The sequence below is a fragment of the Dromaius novaehollandiae genome, chromosome 3 (assembly GCF_036370855.1).
Source record: "Dromaius novaehollandiae isolate bDroNov1 chromosome 3, bDroNov1.hap1, whole genome shotgun sequence".
NCBI lineage: Eukaryota > Metazoa > Chordata > Aves > Casuariiformes > Dromaiidae > Dromaius > Dromaius novaehollandiae.
In genome coordinates, this window is record NC_088100.1 from 110,854,623 (window position 1) to 110,875,455 (window position 20,833).

The 20,833-nt window shown below is 38.8% G+C and overlaps 1 protein-coding gene across 3 annotated transcripts in view; it reads left to right on the top strand.

The window, feature by feature from the left end:
• Nucleotides 1-879: 879 nt before the first annotated feature.
• The window catches only part of FSHR (follicle stimulating hormone receptor), a 97,167-nt gene continuing 77,213 nt past the window's right edge, over nucleotides 880-20,833 (top strand). For all 3 annotated transcript variants that reach the window (XM_026095388.2, XM_064509783.1, XM_064509784.1), the window contains exon 1: nucleotides 880-1,101. In XM_026095388.2, the coding sequence (XP_025951173.1) occupies nucleotides 917-1,101 (185 nt within the window). In that variant the 5' untranslated portion in view covers nucleotides 880-916. The remainder of the gene's footprint in view (nucleotides 1,102-20,833) is intronic.

Sequence of the window (20,833 nt, forward strand, 5' to 3'; positions counted from 1 at the left end):
TCTGGTTCCAGAAGATAAACTGGTAGAATGACTCAGTGAAAGGAAACAGCAAAATCTCTTCCTCAAGGATTAATATTTGTAACAAGAAAGATCATTTAGATCAGTCAAAAAGTAAATAGATAAGGACTCAGAGATGGCAGTCAGAGTCCAGGCCTTATGATGCTGTTTTTGAAGTTTTTCTCTTCCTGTTGTGTCACAAGTAGCCACTTCTTTAACTCTTCTGTGTTTTTTTCCAGATGATGAAATAAGCTTACAGTTCCCAAGGGACCATTTGGATAATAGCATTTTCTCCTGCTTGGGTTTCTTTGAGGAGGCTGTGGAAGAAAGGGGTCATCTAGTGCATGAAGATCAATCACAGTTGAAAATAAAGGCGTGTTATTTAGCTTTGGCTTTAGGATTATATAGCTTTTCACCTATAAAATTGGTTATATAGCCTATAAAATACAAAAATAATGCATTTCTTTTGCTTAGGAGCAACATGCTAGCATGGACTCTAGGATCCATGAAGGGGAAACGTAAATAGTACCTCTCTAGGGAGAAGAGAGACTAGGCTGTAGAAAGTGAAAATCCTTTGTTGTTCCTTGGTCTTACCAAACAACACATGCAAAATAGCATAGCTGAAAAGAAAGACTCTTTTTTTCGGTGCAGATATGCAGTGGTGTCAAAAGCCATTTGGCTAGTTCAGCTAGGCCACAATTTCACTACTTAAAATATAAAATAAGTTTGGCTTGGAAAAAGCGCTGCTTCTCTTCATCCCCACTCTAAGACCCTAAAGGATCATCAGGCCATGAACTGAAACTTGCATAGAAGTCATCCCCTAGGAATCACATGATTCATGTCAGCTTTTAGGGCGGATCTTCAATTAAGGGAGTCACTCTTAGTTGCACAGGGAAGTCTCTGCAGTCCTTTCTTCTAGATGAAGGAGGAGGGAACAGATGTAGAGAGAGACATGTCTTTTATTTTTGCCTATTTCCTCGTTTTCCTGGCTGGCTGCTCCAGTTGTCAGCATCACGTGTGTCACTGCTCTGGCAGGATATTCATTTGTCAGGAGAGCAAGGTGATCCAGATTCCTCGGGACATTCCCAAGAACTCCACTGAACTGTAAGTAGGGAGAGGGAATGGTTGCAAGCAGCAGCTTTGTTGTCGTCTTTTAAAATAAACTGCTGTTTGGCAAGCCAAGAATCAATTTTGTAAGGATTCACTCAGGAGACTTGTACCAGCTGTTTGAAAAGCACAGCACTTCCTTGGACATTCATTAAATTACAACTTGAAGCATCTCTCCATTACTGTTATGTTCATTTTAAGATCTCTGTTAAGAAAAGATATGGTATTTTATAATGCAAAGTATAGACTAAACTTTAAACAAGTCTCCTTGGTACTGTGACGGTAACTTGAAGCATAAAGTCTGAGCTTTCTTTATAGCTTGCTTTACCATTATTGAAATGTGTAGTACAACTTGTCTGCCCCAAACAACTTGATGAGCATTTCTGTTTGTACTGCAGGAACTTTCCAAAGATTTGTATTTATTTGCCAAGAAGGAACTTCTCATTTTCATTTGAAATCATGAAGACATTTTAAAAAAATAAATAAAACCGATAAGCATTCAGAGACTGATTCTCCTGTATCAAAGGAGCAGTATGACTGCATTTTGATGAGAATGAAGAATGTAAAGATACAGTACTGTGTTACTCAAGGAAGAGTTTTATCTATCTTAAAGCTTCTCTTTGTTTTCCATAAAGTAACATGAACAATGCTGTATGGCAGCTCTTTTCTGTGTCAGTAACACAGGCTAGTAAGAGAATTCACACAGTGGCAAATACGTAACAGTCCAAGTGATTGTTTTACTTTTTAATTTTTTTAAAGCAAGTTTTGTCACCTCAGATAACACTGATTATATACACCCACAGCCATCTAACATCATTAAGACCTAAAGCAAAACAAAGGCAGCAGTCTTGGATAAACCCTTTTATTAACAATTGGAACAACAAGTTCAGAGAGAGGGTACAAGGAGGAATGGTATGTCACTAGTTTGAAGAATGTGTGGCTAGCCTGGTCTTACAGACCATAATATATCAGTGCCATACTATGCTGCAGTTTTTCTAGTGAAGAAGTTTCCTTTAATTGAGAAAGAGCAGTCATTATGTTCACTGAATAAATAGCATGACTAGACTGTGGTGAAAACTTGAGAAAAATATCTGAATTAACTGCAGAAGGTCAGTAAAAGTTTAAATCAGTCTCACAACTAGAGGGAAAAATAATGTATCTGTGATTTAGATCATCTAAATCCTGAGTGAGCCATGCTCCAGGCATATACTGCTAATTTTGTTTAATTTTGCTGTGATTATTTCTTTAGATTGCACAGTTAAGGTCTGCCTTTGAGGGATTAAGCAAAATAATTTTACAATTATTTCTGAAAAGAAATAGGTTTGTATCACCAAAAAGCACCTGTTAATAAGGGGTATTTGTTTGCAGTGGATACTTGTTAACTTTTTAAGGGTTTGTTGAGGTTGCTAATTTGCTAGTTTCTCAGCATAGCTGTGTGTGCCCTGAAACAGCTGGCTAGGACATTAGTGTGCCTGAAAACAGGAAGTGAATCATTTTTTCTTTAAGTGTTATAGAAATATTAGTGTTAGAATCTCTTCAGTTGATTCTCTTCTCATTTACACCAACTTTTGGTTCTTCAGGAGATAATGCAGGTCCCATTATATCAATGATAGCCCTGGAATGGATTTCATCATTGTTAAAGAATTTGTCCATAAAAACTCAGTGAAGTTATTTCTGATATACCAAGTGCTAATGTGAATAAAACTTGATGCATTAGCTGAAGAGTTAAGTGTTGGATAAGCCTTAGGTTTCCATTCAAGGGCAAAAGGGGGGCTATGAGAAGGTGCCTTCCTGTAGTCACGTCTGTATGCTGAAGGCCCAGTGGCATGATTCAGCTGACTAAAATAAACTTTACTGCTCCAACTGCTATTGCAAATACACTGTTGGCAACACAGAATAAGCTTTCTTTGTGTGTCTTCAAAAAAACTCAAGGAGTCACAAGGCCTGTAAAACCAGTGTAATAGCTTGAGTATAGATGACCACAGTGTCTAACGATCTTGCATAGGACACAAGCACAGTTTATTTCTACTATAAGTACAGCTGCTGCACGATGTTTCTTTCATTTAGGAAATAATTCTGAGAGGGTGCTGGATGCTGTGTTCTATTTACCTTTGACATAAGGGGGGGGGGGGAAGGTCCTCTTTAGTAGGTTTTCACTTTCTCTATGTGGCTTTGATAGCTTTCCTACTAATGTTGTTTAGATGTTGAATAATATGCAGGTGACAGCTTTGGAGAGAGAACAGGAGCCTGCTAAGCCTCAATTATGCCTGTAGGTGTGTTTGAAGAGAGAGAACTTCCCCTATTTCTGTGTGTTTCTGTCCCACCACGACTATTTCTTGAGTGAGTACAATGGTACATGGCAGCCAGCTGGGTCACTTACAGAGAAAAGTCAGGATGAAGGTAAAAATATTGTCCGCACAGACCAAGCAATTGTTATCTCTGTTCTTTGCTGTGGACTCTTCTTTTTTTTTTCTTTAAGGTATGTGGCCTAACAGCCACTGACACATACTGCCAGGATCTTTTTTGTAACTGGTTGGCTGACAGTGAGAGCTTACACTCAGCAGTCAGCGTGAGCTCTGCTGCATGGTCTGAGAGCTGGGATTTTTGCTTCTAGTTGGATTAGTGCCTGCTTTAGCACTTGTGTCAGAGCAGGAGGGGTTGGCAGTCTCATTTTCTGAGTGATTCCTGTTTGTACTTACCATGTTGTAACAGAATCAGGGACCAGAAACAACGGGTTTTCATTCCTGTTCTTACTACCATGTCTACTCCTCAGCGTGCAGGCTAAAATCTTGGGAGAGGAATGTTATATTTCTGTTTGTATGTTGTTACTTGCAGATTTGAGAATACTCTGCGGTTGGCATGCTCCAAATGTTTTCAGGAGGAGACTGTGGTGATTAGGTGTCTTGTTTTATAATATTTGCTTGGAAGAGGAGCTGAATAGAAGTATTTTTGGCATTTCTTGTAGTTACTGAAATGCCTGTCAGAAATAAAGATGGCTGTGATTATAGTTCTGGAGGTAATCCATGAGAAACCATAGGCAGAAAATTCAGGTGGGAAACTTAGGTTCATTGTGTCAAAATATTAACTATTAATCACCTCACAAGGTCAGAGAGTAAGGAAATAAGTCAGTTAGCAAGTAAGTAGTCACCTAAAACGGTTTACTCCTTGAAGATTTAAAAGCTGTTCTTAAAATCTGGTGTAAATCTTTGTAATCCATCCTTCTGATTACTTACTAAGATTTCATCTAGTCATTGGAGATCTTGCTTCAAAAAAGTAACACAAACAAAAATAACTTGCTCTCAGAATGGAAGGGATACATTTTCAGATTTAGCAACATACTTTAAGCAGAAATGTATCTGTATACCCATTGTTCACATTCAACTGGCAATATTTTGTATTTCCAGGAAATGCCGGGAAAACATACTCATCTCTTATAGTACCCTTCCTTGCTATTGGACTTCTCATCTGAGAAATATCTTGAATCACTTTCACAATATCCCAGTGAAATAGTGAGCTGTACCCCAGCAGTTGAGGCACGCCTTTTGGACAGTAGAATATACTTCTTATTTGACAAAATAAAGTGTCAATACAAGGCAGCTTAAGAAGGGAAGTGAAAAAGGCTGCTTTGTCTAAATCAACTTTACATGATTGCAAGTTATGTGAGACAAATATTAACATTAATATTTTATCTGAATACTGGGATGCACACTTTTACAAAAAGTATCAGGAAGTCAGTTCTGGTCACACTGTATTCATTATGCTCCTATCCAGAAATATGAATCAGGTCAGTGTACACTGAAGAGAAACTGTTTCTGGTCCAGTTACTTTCCTAGTTTTCTGCTGCACCTGAACTTTACCATCCTGATGACTAGCCCACTTTAGCTGGTATAGTATTGATACAGCCCACAGTAGCATGGATATGTTGAGCAGTTGGTATATTCTACCTGACTGATTCCAGGCAGAGCAGAGATGTTTTAAGAAACTTCTCTCAAGCATGGAGTCTCCGCAAAGAAAGTGTGCAAAGTTGGATTTTTGATTTTAAAACTTCCCTTCTGATCCATTTTATGAAAAATTCTTTAACATGTTAGTATGCCAGAGACTTTAGCAGGTAAGTGGTGTCAGGTTTAGAAAGGAACAGCTAGGATGATTGAAACAATTGCCGGTGGAGATGGTCTACCATTTGGGCACCCATCTGTTCAAAATTCTAGCTCAGTTCAGAGAGAGAAAGAGAGAGAGAAAGAGAGAGAGAAAGAGAGAGAGAAAGAGAGAGAGAGAGAGAGAGAGAGAGAGATGGAAACTGCAGGTAGGATAAATAAGGCTTGATCACATGGTGCTTTGTATTTTAAAATCCATTCTCCAGCTTCACTAACTGGCTTAGCCATTGACATAGCAGTTTAAAAGTATATTATTTAGAATGTTTTATCCCAAGCATCTGCAAACTGTAAACATTGGATTTTTCCTTGCCCTCTGCATAGGTGTTTTTGTACAATTGCTCAAGGATATTTATTTTAGACTATCAAGTCAAGGCTGAGTAGATGTCTGACCACTGAAACAGCGGCTGCCTTGAAATAGCAAATTCTGTGTTATGTATTAAATGAGTTAGATGTGCTTTCCTGAGAAATAGGCTACAAGTGATGTGAACAGTAACTGCAATGCTATTATTGACAACTACAATTAGATTTTTTTTATATACTTTCACACACAAAGTTGAAACTATATCGAAACCTGCAAACAATTACAGTTCCTATTCAAGACTAGTGAACTGGCCTTAATCTGAGAAAGAGCGAGCATGGAGAGGATAAACTAAACTAACAAAATGAAGACCCCTGAAGCTTTCAAGTGTGGGTGCCTATATTCTGGTTAGTTATGTAGTTAATCAGTAAATCCATGTATTATCAGATGAAAATATTTGAGTAACTAGAGCAGGTGTGATCTAAAGCTTTTACCTTTTTTTTTTCCTTTAACAAGCTTGCTTTCCACCAGGGATAGAGACAGAGATGGAGATAAACATTTACTGTTAGTGTTGCATTCTTCTCTTTTCAAATTTATGATTGGCTCATCCTTTGAGGCAGAAAGCATAGAGGTTGCTGTACAATCACTGGCTGTATATCACTGGAGAGGTACAACGCTGATACTGGATTCTATACTTGATATTTTCATTGAGAGGATAAGAAATAAGCAGAACATATACGAGAGAATAAAGAAAAGGCCCAAGGAAGGAAGTGATACTAAAGAATAACTAACTCTGCTGGGCAGATCATCAGCCAGTATAAATTACCAGGTACATTTGTCTTAGAAACATCCATCCAGCTTCCAAAGCTTCGAAAAACCTTTACAGCACAACACACCTCTGCAGGAACAGGAGTCGCTTTGCATTGCTGTAGACTCTGCTGGCTTACTCCTGATACAGCAATACATAGGGTTGACTTTCACCTGACTTACAGATGCATCAAGTTGCAGTCATTATGAGAGAGGTGTCATTCATTCTGAAGGTATAGATGTCTGCATGTGTATATACTGTATCTTTGAAATGAATGTATATTCACCTAAAATGTAATGGCAAGCACCTGACTTCTTAATTCACTAAGCTTTTCCAGGAAAAAACAGTGAAAGACAGGAATTCAGTTTGTTTTGCATATAGCATTTAGAGGCTACCAAAGTCTTACCCCAGCCTGATGCCCTTCAGTGGGATCAGCTACAGAAAGCCTCTCCTACTGTAACAGTGCTTCTACAAGCTGCGGCTTTTCCAGCAGCCCTCTGGTCCCACACACATAGAGAAACAGGGCTGGTTCTACATGAAAAGACATGAACTCAGGTTGCAGCCTGCTTGGAGCAGCTCATCTCCCTTTGTGTTCTGCCTATCCACAGAAGTGTCCCTAGGACATATGTGTTTCTGCTGCTCTCCAACCAAAGTTGTGGCATTATTCTTCACTATCTTGGTTATTCATTTGAAGAGCTTAAGTCATACAATGTTATGGTCACACATAAGTGCACAGAAGAATATTCCAGTGTCTATAAGATAGAAGTTACTGAAGCACTGCGATGTGATCTCTGAAAGCCCCAGTCCATGAAAGGACAAGTAATTCTAATTTGGAACTACAAGCCTGGGGAGAAAATTACTGGTCTTGAACTTCAGTGCTGAGGGGCTCTTCTATTCTTCCTTTGTCCTCTTGGGTAAGGAAGAGACAAATATTTTGCAGAAAAATGATGTTCAGAATCAAAGATTTGGGTAAAGATTTGTTAATGAAATAGATTCTGACTTTTCTATTAGCTTAAATACTGTCCTAAGCATGCAATGAACTGGGCCTTATGTCATATTCACATGTCACAGACCAGATGCATAACCTTGAATGGATTCTTGGGACTGGTCAGCTCTTTGTCCTGAAACAAAGACTCTCTGTTAGACACTCTAGATATATTCTCCTTCAGTTTTCCTATTCATAAAGAGTCATAATTTGCCCATTGAACCAGCTTGTTTTCAGTGTTTTTATAAAGCCTTTGGAAAATTAAACAAATCATATGTAGGTGCTGCATTTTATTCTCTCATCTGTAATAGGATGTCTTCATCTTGGATGCCTCCCCATTCAAATCTTGTTCCATTTTGTTATAACCTAGGAGTGTTTAACAATAATGTTATTCATGAGATGTGAGATGGTAAATACCAAGATTTAGCGCAGAGCCACAGCAAGAGAGAAAAACCCTGTAAGATCAGAAATAAGTAGATCTTAATCTAAAACGTGGTTAAAATGGAGAAGTTGTTAAGCTCAGGAGACATTAGAAAGTAGTATGGAATTAAGTCTTTTATTCTTCTGATAGGAATATGAATGACAAAACAGACCGGAGGAGTCATGAATTCACCAATGTTATGTAGCAGTTAATTTTCCTTTGCCCTGAATGGTATGCCACACTAAACTCTTCAATGGTATAGATCATTTCCTAGCTTCATTTACTCCCCTAACTATGACTTTGTACAACTCATCATTTTTCACTGCATGGTATTAAAACACTGTATTTTAGAGTTTGTTGCCTTCTCTTTCTAACATTGAATCCTACTAACTTCATCTCTCTCATCTCCCAGGCAGGCCAAGACACATTGGTGCAGGGAATCCTATTGATGTCCAAATGTGAACATTGTTAGCTGGTAGAGTAGAGCATAGTTAGAACTGTAGGGTAAAATTTTGAAGAGCGTTGTTCTAAGTTTGAAAGACATAAAGCTTCTCAGGTGCTTATGTGCTTCTGTTGCAGTTGTTCAACTTGGTTGACTTGCTCTCTTGTTCCTTATATAGGGAGCTCTGTACCCTGTACTCTAAGAGATGTGAAACCAGAACAGTTCACCCATTATCCATTTATCTGCATTTATGCATGCAATATACTTTCGGCTCCTTGCTAAGATTTATAAATGACGTCTTGGGAAGTCATCAGTTAATCACTTCCTGGATCTAGCGCTTAATAAAGCCATATCAGCATAGAAGTGCTGGAGAATACAGCTTGTATATCCCTCAAAATCTGGGCCATGCTGCTTTAAAGGAAAGAGAAAAAAAAAAAGTTCAGAAATATTTAGCCTTCCAGCAGTATTTCTAGCATATGATGGAGAAGCGCTCTCCAAAGGAAGACATTTTTAAAGTGCCAGATTGAATTCCTCAAGAAGAGTACATTTGGAAAGAAATGTGTCATCTGATAAGCCTGTAGAAGGAGGTATGTTGTGCTGCTCAAGGGTTTTTCTTACAAATGCCAGAGGGTTCTAACCGGGTTGACGTGTCACTGAAAATATTAGGTACGTGGAAAACTCAGCAAGAGAGATAAAAGAGAATGGATGAGGAATGCTAGAGGAACAGAGAGAACAGTTGTACGGAGGAGAGATCTAAAGTGAATATACTGTTCTGAACAGGATAACTGCTCTAAATGCCCACAGTTTATCTGTGTTCTGCAAAGCCAAACTGAATTATGGAGCACAGTGACGAAAAACAAGTACACCTCTGTTACACACCTGAGGGCTGAAAGAAGTCCATGTGAAGTTTACCATCAAGGAATCTCTTCTTATTTTACAGCTTTTTAGTTAAATTTGCTTAACTTGCCAGAGTGTTCTTGTACAGGAAGCTAAAAGATAATTGGGATAGGTTCACAGCAGCTAATTTAAATTGTCATAGCTTCATCAACTTCAGTGGAAAGAACCAAGATAATTTTCATTCTCTGGTGTTCAGGACCTCTGCCAGTCATGTGGTGTTACTTTTAATAGCAGTTAATTGGTAATTGATTTGTCTGTGGTGGTAAACAAGATACTTTGGGCACAGAAGACATGCATTATTTTTCATAATGGTCTATTAGTTTTATACTATGTGGGGCAAGCACTTTGATAAGAAAAGCACTTTTCATTGTTTAAGACCTTGACCTTTTCAGACAAAACCTGTAAATTATTTCACACTCTTTGCCTGTAGTTTGATTAGACTGCTCCTGTTAGCAGTGAAATTTAAGTCATTAAAATGAAGCTTATTTCAAATTATAGGTCAGAGTCAAGCCTGAATTTCACATGTAAATATAGAAAATGTTTTCTTCTAATTGTCTTGCATAAGCTGTAATAAGGAGCCCAACTGCTGTCTTTACTCAGATGCAGCTTCCTTGATTTCTGGGGTCTAGAGTCAGAATAACTTGTGATTTGTTTGCTTCGCGTAATGTTTTCCTCCAAACATCCTTACATGTTCCAGGAGCTCAGCCTGAAAGATATGAACGCTTCTTATCTCCCATTACCTTATCAGGCCATTCCGTGTATTTGTTTCTTGTTAGCTAGAGGAGAATTTACAGACTGTTGTTACATGCAGAGAGAGATATGTTTCTGAGTGAAGTAAAAACAAACTTCAAACCAACGGCGTATGAACTAGTCTTTGTTTTTATAAGTACACTTCCATAACTTTTGAGCTTTCTGAGGCTGTATTGTTGCCTGTACTAGCTAACTAGCATGGTATCTTTGACTGTACCATTTTCAAAACTTGATATAGACAGGGCACTCTAGACTTCAAACGTGTACCAGGTGGGTGAGCTGCAAGTTGAAGTTTTTGCATTCTGTCCGCTCTCTTAGCCGCATCAGAATGCTAGCAGTTGCTAGTCAGCATTTTATCATATTACCCTGGAAAACCCGTTGTGTGAATACTGCCCTGGTGATGTTCCTGCTGATGTAAAATTTTTAGATAATGTGACAGAGGATGTGATTTCTGATTCAATTTCTTGTCCAAATATAGTCAGCTAATATTAACTAATTTGTAAATATTTATTTGTAACTGATCTGTGCGTCTTCAGTGGTTTTTCAAAAACACTGTATGAACAAACATGCAGTGGGAAAAACAATCCAAGTTTTCTATGCTTAATTCATCCTTTGTTTAATATTGGGTTTCACCTTAGCACAGGAATCAGATGATTCTTTTTTAGCATCCAAATTTCATGCCTTGTGCCTTGGATGGGTGTTTTTAACCCAGAATGATGAAGCCATGTAGCAAGTCATGCTGGTCATATTTAACAAACGCTAAGAAGTCTGTCTAGTAGTCATATATTTTTTGCATCTCTGAAGCAGGAAGACTTGAACATGCTAGCTTAACAGAAAGTTCATAACATTTTTAATAAAGTGGCACTACCTTTGAATCCCAGATCCAAACGAGTATCAAATTAGAGCCACACATTGGTCTGCCCTCATACCAGGAGAATCTCTCTGCTCCGAGGAGTGACAATCTCAGTAGGAACTTTGTCAGATCAAAGTTTTCAACGATCAGGCTTTCAACTTGCTTGAGATTAGTCTTAATCCATGATTCTGTGTGTTTAAAATTTGAGACAAGATTCCCCTTTCTCCCCGTTTTTACTAAATATGCACCTAAGCACCTGAGAAGGAATCTCAGTGTTTGGCCAAAATGCCTGGACCTAAATCTTTTTGCTGATCTCTATACTCGAATAATGTTGGAGGTTGCTGCTCGATGCTTTTCAATGTAAGTAGGAGATCCTCATGTTTGTAATCCTGTTTAAATTCAGGTTACTTGCATAGGGTGTGGAAGAGTGTATCCTTCAGTTCATACTAGTCTTTTAAGCCTGTTCAGCGGTTTTATTTCTAACTTTTTTTCATTAATCCTTGGTACTGCCACAGTTACCCATCGTCTTAATTGTGGGTTAGTCCTCTGAAAAGAAAGTGAGGGAAGTATGCTGATCCTGGGTTGACAAACCACTTCTGGCTGGTTGCTGCCCCTCCAGCCTGTCAGTGCCTCTGAGGGCAGACCCTGTGTCAAGCACTTTTCCCAGTGTAGCCATCTGTGACCTGAAAAGCGTGCCATAGGCTCCCAAACTTCCTGTGCCTTGGACATCTTCCCAGGGGCTGGGGATCTTCTTGTGCTTGTTTCTAGTTTAAACCCTTTGGAAGGGATAGATATGAAAGCAGGGAAACATCCCAACAAGAGGATTTCTTTTCTGCAGACCATTTTGTCACAGTAGAGCCCAATAAAGAAGTGCTTATCTTTTGGCCATGTTCTCTTACTTGCTGTAGACCGATCTTGTCTCTCCTGTGTGTCCTGATGCTGATTAGTACTCTTGGCAGTATAAATCCAGTTCTGCAACTCTCACTTAGTTGTCTCACTTAGCACAGTATACAAGGCTATCTCCTGGAGCCAGTATATGAGCAAGAGCTGCAGAATCCCAGCTCATAAGATGTTTGGGATTTCGCTTCTTCTTCTAGTCCCTTTGTTATCCTCTTCCCCATGTTCCTCTAGACTTCAGAAACCATTCTCATGTCCTCTTAATTTTACAGAACTTCTCTATTTATGCATGGCCCAAATTAAAGGCGATATTTAATATATGGATTAAGAGAGATTTTATTTTTTTCTTTACATAATTGCAGACCATGGATCCTATTATAAAAACATCAACCAGCAAAAATATTTCTTAAATCCATGCTCTCAAGGTAGCAACACTTCCAGGGTAATGAGCTCCCAGGCTATTTTATCTAATTTTCCCTAGAACAAGCACCCGACGAGTTTTTGGAACAGTATTAAACACTGACTGAAAAGTCATGAAATTTCTCTGGAAACAGAACTCTTCGTACGCTTCCTCTTCCTCCAGAGAATTTGTGTAGGGTGGAATATGGAGGGAATATGCCTTGAAATGCTGGTCAGCAGGTTTAGAGATTTAAAATAGTAGTGTTTAATAAGGAACCAGAATGACTTTGTGAAGATTGGAAGAGAAAGTGGGTTCTTGTTTTCTTAAGAGAGTTTCCAGCATCCTATATATATATTCTGGACGTAAAACAGAACTGGGGATGCAGTGGGATGGCCATGAAGTGAACTCCCTCACCCCACCTTGAAAACAAATCCTAATAAGACAAGTGAAGGAAATTCTGTGTGTGTGTGTTTGTCTACACACATCTGCACATATGCAGGGAGTGTCTGTGTATCTAATGTCCTCATCCGTGGTTTTGACTACAGGCAAAGAAGATGACAATGAAGAACATTAAAATCTGTATGTGGCAGTATATGATGAAGTGGCCAAGGCTCGGGTGGAAGAGAATGGTAGTGGAAGAAGGGAGTGTCTCCCTTTTCCTTTTCCTAAAACCAGGATCATGGGATGGGAAAGAGCAATATTTATTTATTTGGTTTTGGTTTTCTTCATTGAACAAGATTGTCAAATGGCCAGTCTGAGAATTATAGAAGTTTTCTTTACACATCTTCTGAAACCCTTCTCATGGATTTATATTCTGTGCTATGCCTAGTGCTTAGAAACGGTCCCTGCTGTAACATTCTTGCCTACCTTTGGTTTTCAGAAGTTAAGGTTTCACTGCTAACTTCAGGCTAAGCTTTGATTTCTTTTTTCAGTGTTATCATTATATGATATAAATATATTAGAATACTGCCTTCAGGTCTTCAGTAAGCATGTTAGGGAAAAGAGGGGCACAACTTTCAACAGGGAACATTTGCATCTGTGGGGGCTGCAGACCCTCACCTAGGTAAGAGAGCAAATGTAGCTCCAGCAGTGGAAGCACTGTCCATGCTGATTTCTCTGACATTTCCAGGCTCTTCTCAGCTGTGGAAAAGGAGCACAGATCAGCCTAACCCATTATTTCCTTCTTGATAACTACTGGGAAAGGATCAATTCTAAAGAGTCTTTCTTTAGAGTCCAGTCTCCCAGCAGGAATATTTATAGATGTATGAAAATTTCTGAATAAACAAGGTATAAAAAAGGGGCTATAAAAAAAAAATCTTCTTTTAGGTGAGGGCAGAGGGTTGACACTGAAAAATCTGCTTTGTCCCTGAAGTCATCTTTGGTCAACAGAGCTGCAGTGGAAATTTTGTTTTCTTTTTTTTTTTTGGCTATTGGAGTGTCATAAAAGTACAGACTATGTCAGAAAATGATAGCAAAACAAGAAAAGTCCCGACAGAACAACAACTCTATCTGGGTGGAATTACTGATATGGGGGAATACTCACTGTATCCACAGCCCTGGAGCTATAATTTCCTATATGCAGTATATTGTTGCCATGGCAGATGAAGCCCAAACCTCATTTTGCAGTGCTCTGAAATCAGTGTTAGTGGTCCCTGTGAGGGAATATCATACAATAAAATCTGGGGTTGATTCCACAAACATACACATCCTAATTGCTCACCCAAGCAGCTCCATTGAGTTCCAATGGGATGGATCACAGGTGTAAAACCATCCATCTCTGCATATTTGCAGATTCAGGACTTCATGCTGTTGCAGTAGACAGGAAACTACTTGAGGGAAGAATAAAATGGTTGTTGAAAACGTAAATGAAATATATATTTAATTGTTCAAATTTATTTTAAGTTAGTAGGGAGATTTGAATTCTGTTTTTTAATAAACCATGTGGATATCGTACAATTTTCTTAGGACTAGCAAAACTTTTCTAAAATCTTAGTCTTGTAACATTCTTGGTATGTAGGTAAAGATAATATTATCCATTTCAAGTCTAACCTATGGGATGCAAAGGACAAGCAATTTTTCAAGAGTGCAGGGTCACAAGTCAGTGGCGTAGGTGGGGGCCTGATTCACCAGGCCATATTCCCATGGCAGTATATTTCCATGTTCAAAAGCAAAAAACAAACAAACAAAGCTTTTGCGTATTTATATTCCTTTCTAATAACTGTTTCTCATCACAGATAGGCTTTGTGCTCAGCAGCATGGAATGCAGGCCTGCTGTTTTGAATGTCCTAAATAATACAGAGCAAAGTCATAGCTCTACTATTTTGTAATGTTGAAGTGATGCATATACCATTTCAGGGTTTTTTTCCTCAAATATAGTTTTACTGGTGTGGTAACTCCTCATCATCACCTTTTCCACTGTCTTTATTTCTGTACTTTTCTTATATTAGTTTCTGTCACTTTATTAGAAGAACAGCATTTTACAGTGGTGTTACAGTCAGTAATTTAAAGACAGCTGAGTTGGAGATTTTCATGGACATTTCAGTTAGAGATAACTGTTAGATCTGTTGTTGTCAGTAGGGCTGCATGTGGTGCACTAATTGGAAGGTTTTAGTCCCTTTATGAATTTAGCTATTATCTCTGTATTGTCTCCTTAGCTCTATCCTTTCATAAATATGTGAATGATACATCTATAGATTTTTTTATTTGCAGTGTACATGTAGCAGATAATACTTTTTTGACTTTCATCATTTCTGTATGTTACTGCCACGTTATATTGGTGTCTATCACTGTAGCGCATGGGCTTAAAACACAGAATTTGGATTGGATTTTTGAGCACTTCACCCTGGAAGTTACAGTACATTCATGCAGTGCTTTACTGAAACACTGTCCAAGCTCAACATAGGGATCTGCATCTCCTTGAAGTGCCTGTCAAGGCATACTTTCTGTTAGAGGTACCATTACGCTGGCCTAGCAGGGACAGCCTTGTAGCTTCAGGGTTATGGAACAGCAGCAGCTTATACTTTCCATTTTGTTTGTCTGTCAGAGATGTGAATACTGCCTGGAAGAAATGCTCTAGTGCACTAGAAAGCAGGGAGGCTGGCTCTTTGTTCAAGGCTTTGAAAGTTTTAATTTTTTTCTTTGTTTTAGGCTGGCAAGATACGTCCTTGGTTCTAGGTGTAGATTCATTTGTTTAATGTCCTCCAAGCTGAAAGAACGTAGTGGTGGTTATCAGCTGAAATAGGGAATAAGGCAGGGGGTGCTTCAAAAGTTGCTACTCAGGTCTCCTTGAAAATTTTCTGCATTCCACAGAAAGCTTGTTAACCTTTACTTTGGAGGGATGGGAAGCTGCTATTTTTATTAGCAGTGCTTGACTTGTTAGCTGTATTGTGCCTCTACAATCATACAAAGGAATTTATGAATTTCTGTATGTACAGCTATTGTACCTTTATGAATAACAGCTTAGGCTCCAGCCTGTGTTGCATAGAAATACTCAGTGTTTGGGCCATACTCAACAGATTCACGTGGACTTGGGATTCTAAAAGCCCACAAGTCCCAGAAGTCTTAATCTTCAATGTGATATTGCCCGTTTTTCATAAAATGCTCTGAAGAAGGAGGAAAGTACACCTAGACTGTATGGACGCCTAAATTTCACCTTCCTCATTAAGTATTGCACAGCATCACTATAGGAGCTTTCATGGCATTGAGTTCCGTCAGTCGGAAAGTCCTTTTTCAGCATAAATATATTTTGGTAGCTGCTGTAGCAGAAGCCAACAACCATGCTTCTTGTGTTGGCCAGCCTAACAGCATGCTTCCAATTTACATTAGGTTTGCCCATTCATCCTGATGGTTTTTCATCTTGTTCATTAAGAGAAAAAAAATCCCCATGGCTTTTAAAGAAATGGTGGTGACTGAAAATACATTCTGAAAAAAAGGTATCAAACCAATCACCAACCATTCTCTGCTATCCCCTTGCTGGAATAGCAGTACCCACAGTGTCAGAGGTTACTTCTGCCAGGTAAGTGGATAGCAGCGGAAGCATGCGTGTTTCAGAGGATTACCCTTGAGTGAAGGAGGTGTGAAAATCAAAAAGCATACACAAAGCCAACATTACTCGTGTCTTTCTGTACTTCCATTGCATATTATTTGCTCTTCTACAACTCAGTATATGTGCCCTAAATATTGGTTTGGTGAACAATAAGAACAGTTATGCAGACTGTTACTTTTGCTGAAAGCAGCATAAAATAATATTTTAAAAAACTGCAGTCTAGTAAACAAAGCCCTAGGAAATAAACATCCTTTACAACTGTCAAACTCAGAGCAAATGTTCATTTTCTCATTGCTGCAAAGCATGCCTGATTCTGATAAAGTAGGAGAGAATAGCCAGTATCATGCCTAATATTTGAACAATCTATTTGCAAGAACAGATATAGATGTTACCTTAAAGAAAAATGGTGAAGGACCAAAATGTAATAAACAGAAGTGCTGAAATACCATGCACTACATCTAACCCTACAGCTGAAGGGCTGTAAATTTATGGCACATTTTCTCAATACAGTAATGAACTGCAAAAACTGTGCAGTCTCTTATTTCATGCAAGGCCAACTCATCTTTGAAACTTAAGTGACCTTTTACCATACAAACCAGCAGAAATATGAGATCATGCAAGGAAGCTGTAATTAGAGAAGATCTCTTAAGTATTGATACAGACCTTTGAAACACATCTGAGGGAAAACTTCAGATTCTGGAAGGATATGTGTGAAACTTTGCAATGACATTTCAGGTTTGGTGGTAACACTGACTTAAAAACCAAACATAGTTAACTAAGTCTCTTGCAGTGAATTCTATCAGCTAGATAAGATGTGCAGCACTTAATGTACAGTACATTTGCTGATTGTGGATGTAGTCAAAGAAGAATGTGAGGCCAACTCATTTTTTTGTTAAAAGCTCTCATCAGGACAATTGCATCTCTGCATAAAGAGATTATCATTACGTCACTGATTGGTTAACCTCTGTTCCCATTATTCTGGCTTATGAATGCAATAAAAAGCTTATACAATGCGTGCTGGCAGTCAGTGGGAGAATTCCTATTGATTTCCATTAGGTTGTGCCATAATATTGGGCCTTGTGTTTTAGTGCATTGCCTTAGCACTTGGTCACCAGTACTGAAGTGTCAGCTAATAAAAGCTAAGGAGCCTTGGCAACATTTTTTTCTCATATGACTCATAAATAGCTGCATATATAAAATGAGAATATTAGACAAAGCGAAGTTCTTATACAATTTATACCCGTTTAATTATCTTCGCCAGAAGATAATTTAAAGCAAAGTTATCATTGCTTTTAATTAAGCAAACATCCTTAGAATGGCAAGCCTCATGCTTTATCCCTGCTGGAAATGTTTATTTCTGTTTTGAAATTTTAATATGAAGTATCAGGAGGAAGGAAGGAGAGCAGAGGTTTCAGATATCCTGACACCCGGTACTGTATATTATGTTTTCCAAACTCTGCCTTCAAGGTGAGCAGTCAAGATAAGCCACTGATCTGCAGCCCATCTAATTTGTTTTTCCATCATTTTCTTAACTTGGCTTACATCCAATAATCATTACAGTGTAAGTGACACTGCTGGGAAAATCATTTCTTCCTGACTGAATAGAAAATAACTTATACTACACTTGAATCATAATTGGTATTGTGTTTATTTCAGTGGGCTTGTAGTCAACCTATGACTTCTTTAGCTGAGGGAGTTCTGTGCCTTCTGGCAAAGGCACTGCTTGTTACAAAACATTATGAAAGCTACTTCTGATTCAATGCAATAAAAAACACTTAGGGATCTAAACTGATTTTTTTTTTGTCAGATGTTCAATATTATGTCCCTGAAGATTAAAAAAAAAAAAAAAAAGTCTCTGAATATTTATTAGGAAGGTGGAAGCCTATCCTAGGTAGGCTTTGAACCGTGCTCATTGCTAGAGTAACTGAATGACTTTCAGTAGTACATCTGTCACATATTCTATTATTATAAGGTTATTATTCCCTTTCACTGTTTATCTATAATTCAACTAGAACAATGGAAAGACTCTTATGTACTATATATGAGCACAAAGCCCATATAACTGATGCCAGCTATTCAGCCAGAGGATGAACGGGAGTTAACAGAGGTTATCAGTACCCTGCATTGTTCTCACCTCTGGGATGTCATGCGGTATGCCAAAAACCTCTTCAGTTATACTATATCTGATTAAATATATTCAGGGCTGGTGGATTGTACTCAGTTTAATTTTAATAAGAAAGGAATATCTGAAGCAAAAAAAGATTTTTTTTTTAAGTGATTTAATTTCCTATGCAGTGCTCATGCTCCAGAGCTAATGCTCAGGGTGTTGGGATTAAAAACCCTATCACAAGGGGAGCTCATGGTGATTTTTCCTGTGATGAACAGTGCAAACCCTGTACATGCAGACCCATGGTAGACACAGGTCAGTAACCTTGAGTCCAACCGAGACTTGAAAAGCTGTTTAGCACTGGAATATGATTTTCCTTGGTTTCATTATTGGGGGAGGAGACCACTATTAAGCAAAACAGGCTTTTTGAAGTAAGGTCCTCACTTTATTACCCAGAGGCAGCTGGAATAATCCATTTTTTCCTCCCTTTTAGGGGGTGTCTCTGTGCTGTAGCTTTTCACTTTCACTACGAAGCTCCAGATCAGATCCTGCTGTGAGCACCCATGTAGCTCTGTGCCCAGGTGAAGGCGTTCCCACAGAGCTGGGCCCCCATTGCTGAAACCTGCCTGCGGTTCTTGGTGAGCCAGCCCCGCTTTAGCAGAACTGGCCTGGAGCTGGAGCTAATAAGCCCAGCTGGACCCAAACTGTCCCTGCATAAAGCCATCTCATTGTCTGTAAATCAATAGGTGGAATTAAAACAGCCATGAAGAGCTAGAATTGCTTTAAAATATACAAATTTGTTTGGGAGTTGCTGATACTTTCAGATTTTTATGCAAAAAGAAGCAGTATGCTTGTCCTTGCTGTTTTTCATCACTCAATGGCAAAGCCCTTTGCAGAAATACCTGTTATTACACCTGTTTTACAAAGAGGTTAATGAGGCACAAATCCCTTTACCTTCCAGCAGCCAGGAGTGGAGTCCAAGTCCCTGGGATCCCAAACCCGTGCTCTGTAGATGAGAAAGCACAGTTTCCCTTGGGTAAAGTCTGTCTGCATAAAACAGGACAAAAGGAAAATGCCCTGCAAATGCCCTGCTCCTTCCCACTGCAGATCCCCCCGTTCCCCTCCAGTGTGGGACATTCCTGTCCAGCTGTTTGGCAGATAGCACACTCCTGAACTCTGTCCTCCAACACCCCTTCCTAACCTTCCTCTTATATGGAAGTTTTTTCCAAAACTTTGAACAAGAATCTCTTTATCTGAGCATTTAATCCCATATGTAATGAAGGATATTTTGTGCTTGTTTGTCTATTTGTGCCTGTCTTCCAGGTAAATATTTGCATTTATCTTCAGGTCAACTGATTCAAAAATTCCTATTTTTTCTGCTAGGAAAAGGAAAGGGAGGCTGTGTTTGTATTTGGATAACCAGGAGCATTTACAGGCTCTGTATCCAACCCTGTATACAGCTGTTCTGAGAAAGATACTGAAAAGCTGCAAGTGGATTCTTTTGCCACCTTATCTCCTTCAGACAAGAGATGACACCCCTTGGCTTATAATGATAAGCTACAGCCTTGATCGATTTGATCTGTGCTTTTGTCCTCCTTCTTCATAATTTGAGCTATTGATTCTATTTATTAAAACTAATTTAGAAAACACAAGCACTGAGTGCTCTGCTGTTCCAGATCAGGCTGCTCTGGGTGTTCCGATCTGAGGCTAATCCATTTACTGCTGATTTATTTTCACTCTGTTTTCAAGCAGAGTTCTGTTCTGTGTTTCATTTTTGTGTCCTCTGTGTCTCTCTAAGAGAAAAGGCATTTAATTTCACACCTTCAGTGGGAACAGAGGGGTCTAGATTCCTCTTTCTGATATATGAAGTGAGCTCAGGAAAATTTATGTGGCTCATACTCGTGCAATTTTTGCTCTGATGGTGGTCCTCTGGCCACCACATGGGCTCACAAACTTTGTACTTCCCCAGCACTGAACAGGACTTTACTCCCTTCAGCATATCATTTGCTGTTTATGCAGTCAGCCGCATCTAATTCTAGGCATGTAATGTAGGGAATGACACAAGGGATCCTTCACTTAACTCCATGATCAAAGACAGCAGGATACACCCATTGTTTATTGTCCTGAATCAAAGTACTACTTTTATTCAAGAAAGAATTCTAAGTATTTGCTTAAATGCACTCATCTTGATATGCTGGAGTGAATGGGACTTACCATATTCCAGAATTAAGGCCCAGCAGAGGAACTCCTTTGCCTGCTTCTTCCCTGGAAGCACAGGTTTGTCTAATGGCTGAGGGATAGCTTTTTTAAAAATAAATACCTTTATTCAGAATTAAAAAATCAAATAAAAATGTTACTATTAAAAGCAAAAGTAAAGCCTTAAGGAGACAGACACCTTTTAGCACCAAGATGGAATTAAGTCTCTGGCCAAGTATCAGCATTTATTGACTTAATTCATTAATTGTCAATGCATTCATTTATTGACTTAGTGTGTTCATTTGTTGGCAGTGCATTTAGCAGGTGGTGCTATGTAACCGTCTTTCTCTTAATCTTAGACCATGGTTCTAATATTCAGCCTCTAAATTCTTTGAGTAGTTAAAAGATACTGGGATGCTCCTGCTCGAGCAAGGACTGCATATTGGGTCTGCGTCTACTGCATCTCGCAGTGTTTA